General features: G+C 51.6%; 1 protein-coding gene across 1 annotated transcript in view; it reads left to right on the top strand.

Moving 5' to 3' along the window:
* The window catches only part of NKAIN1 (sodium/potassium transporting ATPase interacting 1), an 18,735-nt gene extending 15,210 nt beyond the window's left edge, over nucleotides 1–3,525 (top strand). Inside the window, exons 5-7 of the mRNA XM_042885561.1 lie at nucleotides 1,528–1,725; nucleotides 1,974–2,034; nucleotides 3,440–3,525. Coding sequence (XP_042741495.1) covers nucleotides 1,528–1,725; nucleotides 1,974–2,034; nucleotides 3,440–3,525 — 345 coding nt within the window. The remainder of the gene's footprint in view (nucleotides 1–1,527; nucleotides 1,726–1,973; nucleotides 2,035–3,439) is intronic.
* The last annotated feature ends 414 nt before the right edge of the window (nucleotides 3,526–3,939 follow it).

Here is a 3,939-nt window from a genome sequence, read left to right as displayed (position 1 = left end):
CCTTCCCTTCCCTTCCCTTCCCTTCCCTTCCCTTCCCTTCCCTTCCATCTCTCTCCATCCCCCCTTTTCATCTCTTCTGTTCAATCCTATCCCTTTCATCACAACCTTTCCATTCTATTCCTTTCATCCAGTTCCATCTCTTCAATTCCATCTTTCCCCATCCCATGCCATTCCATCCCATCCCTTCTCTTCTATCCCACCCTTTCTCTTCCATCTTCTTCCTTTCCCCCCCCCCCCACTCAAAACTTTCAATTCCTTCCACCCAACCCTTTCATACCATCCCTTCTATCCCTCTCCATCCCTTCCATCTCTCCCCTTTCATTTTTTTTCTGCCCCATCCCAACCCTTCCATTCCATTCTTTTCATCCAATTCCATTCCTCCCCATAACATCCCTTCAATTCCTTCCTTCCCCATCCCATCCCTTTGCTTTCATCCCATCCCTCCTCATCTCATGCCTTCTATTCCATCCTATTCCATCCCTCCCATTCCTTCCATCTCTTTCATCCCATCCCTCCTCATCCCGTGTGTTCTGTTCCATCCTATCCCATTCCATCCTTCCCACTCCTTCCATCTCTTCTATTCCATCCCTTCCCTTTCATCTCATTTTTCCTCATCTCATTTCTTCTCTTTCATTCTATCCATCCCCATCTCTTCCTGGCATGTAAGTTCACATGGGACAGACTGATGGATGGCACTGGGGACAACAGTGGGTAGGAAAAGCAACACAGTGGTGTGGCAGAGGCAGAGTTTCAGGAGCTCCAAATTAATGAGGCTGATGAGCTGGGAATTTCAGGGCACTCATTAATCACCTGCTGGCACTTAGCACTGTCTGGCTTTATGGATGGTGTAAATTGGGCAACAATTTCTGAATGCAGTGAGCAGATCAAGCGGAGAAAGATCTTCATCTCTCTGCTTGCATTGTGCTGTGAGTTCCCACTTTCCCAGGGGTCTCTGTGGATTTTCTGGGGTCTGTGTCTTCTCCACGGAAAAGGACTGAAAAGCTCCAGGGATACACAAGGATGAACAGGTCTAGAGGCACCAAAGGTTGCTGGAAATACTGCAGGGCACTCAGCCCGATCCTGATTTGCTATATTACAGCGCTTACATGAAAAGAGTGTTGTCAGGAAGTGTGGTGGAAACATCTGCATGGAAGCAAATCCCCATCATTCGGCTTTAGGAACTCGTACCCTCAATGAGCCCGAGCCCTGCGCTCCTGTTTGAATTAAATTTCAGCCCAGCACTGTGCATGCCCGCTGCTGGGATGTGTGTCCCTAGCCACAGCGAACCCTGGGGATGTCATGGGCTGTAGAGATGAGTGGTTAATTGGGTGCTCTTCGTTAACACATCCACCAGTGCTGACCCATCCTCAGTGCTGGTGGGGGAAGTGCAGCGTCGGCGTGGCTTTGCAGCAGGGATGGTGCTTGCGGAGCATCCTTGGAATGGGAAAACCCACTTTTGTCTACCTCTTTTTGAGCACGGATGGGATTCTCAGATCCAAGGTCGGTGCCTCTGCTCCCCTCCCGCAGGATCGAGACTTCATCATGACCTTCAATACCTCCCTGCACCGCTCGTGGTGGATGGAGAACGGGCCGGGCTGCCTGGTGACACCGGTGCTCAACTCCCGGCTGGCGCTCGAGGATCACCACGTCATCACAGTCAGCGGCTGCCTGCTGGACTACCAATACATCGAGGTGCTGAGCAGTGCTGCTCAGATCTTCCTGGCGGTAAGGGACTGCTGGAGTGCCCCATTGCCTTGATGTGACATATCTCAGTGCTGGGGTCGAGTTCGTGGTCATGGGTGGCATTGGCTTTGCTTGGGTGCTTTGGGAAGAGAGGACAAACAGAGCACATATGAGGTCCCCGTGCCTGCTTGATTCCACAAAATGTGGCTTCATCCCATCCTTATCATTGCTGTCCTCATGGTGCTGCTTGCTCCCATAACAGCCTCTCCCTGCCCGCTTTTATTTTGCAGCTCTTCGGCTTCGTCTACGCCTGCTATGTCAGCAAAGTGTTTCTGGAGGAAGAAGACAGCTGTGAGTGCCTTTGCTATTAGTCACAGGGCAAGCTGCAGTGCTGCAAATCCATCCCAGATAACATAGGGCAAGGGCCGCTCTGGGCTAGGGTAGGAGAAGGAATCACTACTTTGGGATTTGGTCCCCTTTTTCCCTCCTCAAGGAGGCAGCTGAGCAGCTTTGGGATGTGATGTGCCACCCCATGCTGCCAGCAGTCCCCATAGCACACCCCTTGGTGCTGCAGGGTGGCAGCAGTCACAGCCTTGGGGTGTGAAATGGGACCAGTGTCACCCAGTGGGGTTCCACTCGTCATTGGGTGGAGCCTCCCCCCATCCACAATGCGCTCTGAGCAGGGGCAGGAGGGAAAAATTAAGTGAAGATGCAGGCTAATTTTTCTGCAATCTACACTGCGCTTTTCGCTCTGACAATAATCACTGCACCCACCCAGACAGAAGCTCTAAGTACCCCAACAGCAATTAAGCAGGCAGTTATGGCTGCAGCCATCCAGCCACATTAAATGCTCATCTGCCATTAATTAATTCATGCCAGCTGGCAGCCCAAGCAGCCGAGCAGAGGTAGTGAAGTGCTGCAGCTTCCAACATTGCAAAGGCACTGAGAAGCACTCAGCATCCCCTTGTCTTAGGAAGAATTCATCTGGGTTGACAATGGATTCATGGTCCCTTGGTGGTTCTGGGTCCCAGCACAGCACTGGGGACAACCCAGGGGAGCTGTGGGATCCCAGACCGGGCTCAGCATCCCTACGTCTGGTTTTAGAAGCTCTGTGACCAATTTTAGCCTCCCTGGGACCACTCTCAGAATCCCTAGGTCTGGTTTTAGCATCTGTAGGTCTGGTTTTAGCACCCCTGGGACCACTTTCAGAATCTCTAGGTCCAATTTTAGCATCCCTGGGGCCACTCTCAGCATCCCTGGGAGCAGGGGATCAGTCTGGATCAGTCTCAGCATCCCTAAAACCGACTTTGGCATCCCTAAGAGTGGAGTGACACCCCTAGGAACGGTCTCAGCATCCTCAGGGCGTGTTCTCCCCACCGCCGCCTCTGTATCCACTGTAGTGGAAAGGAAAAATCTCCGTGTGAAATTGGACACTGCCTGTTGTAATAACTTGCTTATGGAGACAGGGATCTGGAGAAGGGTTTATCTGCCCGCGCTGTCTTTGAAGCATGTTTGCATTCCAGGCAGTTGTCGACACTCAAACAAATTCAGGCATTCAATACACTTTTAATATTAATGCTGCTGTAGCCAAGATTCGAATGCATCTTTTTAATGGAATATCTTATTAGATTTGGAAATGGACGGATGCCATCGAAACAGAGAGCTGGCTGAATATTAAGTCAGCTTCACAGGGGGGCTGGGGGGCAGAGCCCCTTGTGCCCTCCTTGCTCACCCTGCTGCTCTCCTCTCCCCCCAGTTGACTTCATCGGTGGGTTTGACTCCTATGGTTACCAGGCGCCACAGAAGACGTCGCATCTACAGCTACAGCCACTGTACACGTGAGTCCGTCCGGGGATGCCGTGGGAGCCCCATAGGGCCACTGAACCCAAAGGATTTGGGGCTGTGTGGCTGCTCAGCCCCAGTGGAGAGGAGTTTTTGGGTGGTTCTGTCACACTGAGCCGTGGCTGATAAGCGCCGGTGGCTTCTCTCCTCTTCCTGCCCATTAAGCTTAACTAGATAAATGCTCAAACGAGATAAGGCTGCAAAATCTAAAGGGATTAGCCTCATTTGGGCTTTGCTGGTTGCCAACAATTAATTATATTTTAAGACTTGTATGGAAATTCAAGGGCACGCCGTGCAATTATATATGCAAAGAGGGGATTGTGGGGAAACAAATGCATCCAGAATAACACTGGCACCCACCAAACTGGGAGTCTGCATGGCTCCTGCCCCCTGCAGCCCATCATCTGGAGGCAC

Source organism: Lagopus leucura, unplaced genomic scaffold (assembly GCF_019238085.1).
Source record: "Lagopus leucura isolate 7727_CA_CO unplaced genomic scaffold, USGS_WTPT01 Super-Scaffold_100051, whole genome shotgun sequence".
Taxonomy (NCBI): domain Eukaryota; kingdom Metazoa; phylum Chordata; class Aves; order Galliformes; family Phasianidae; genus Lagopus; species Lagopus leucura.
Note: the sequence above shows the minus strand (reverse complement) of the source record. Positions and strands in the feature narration are given on the sequence as shown.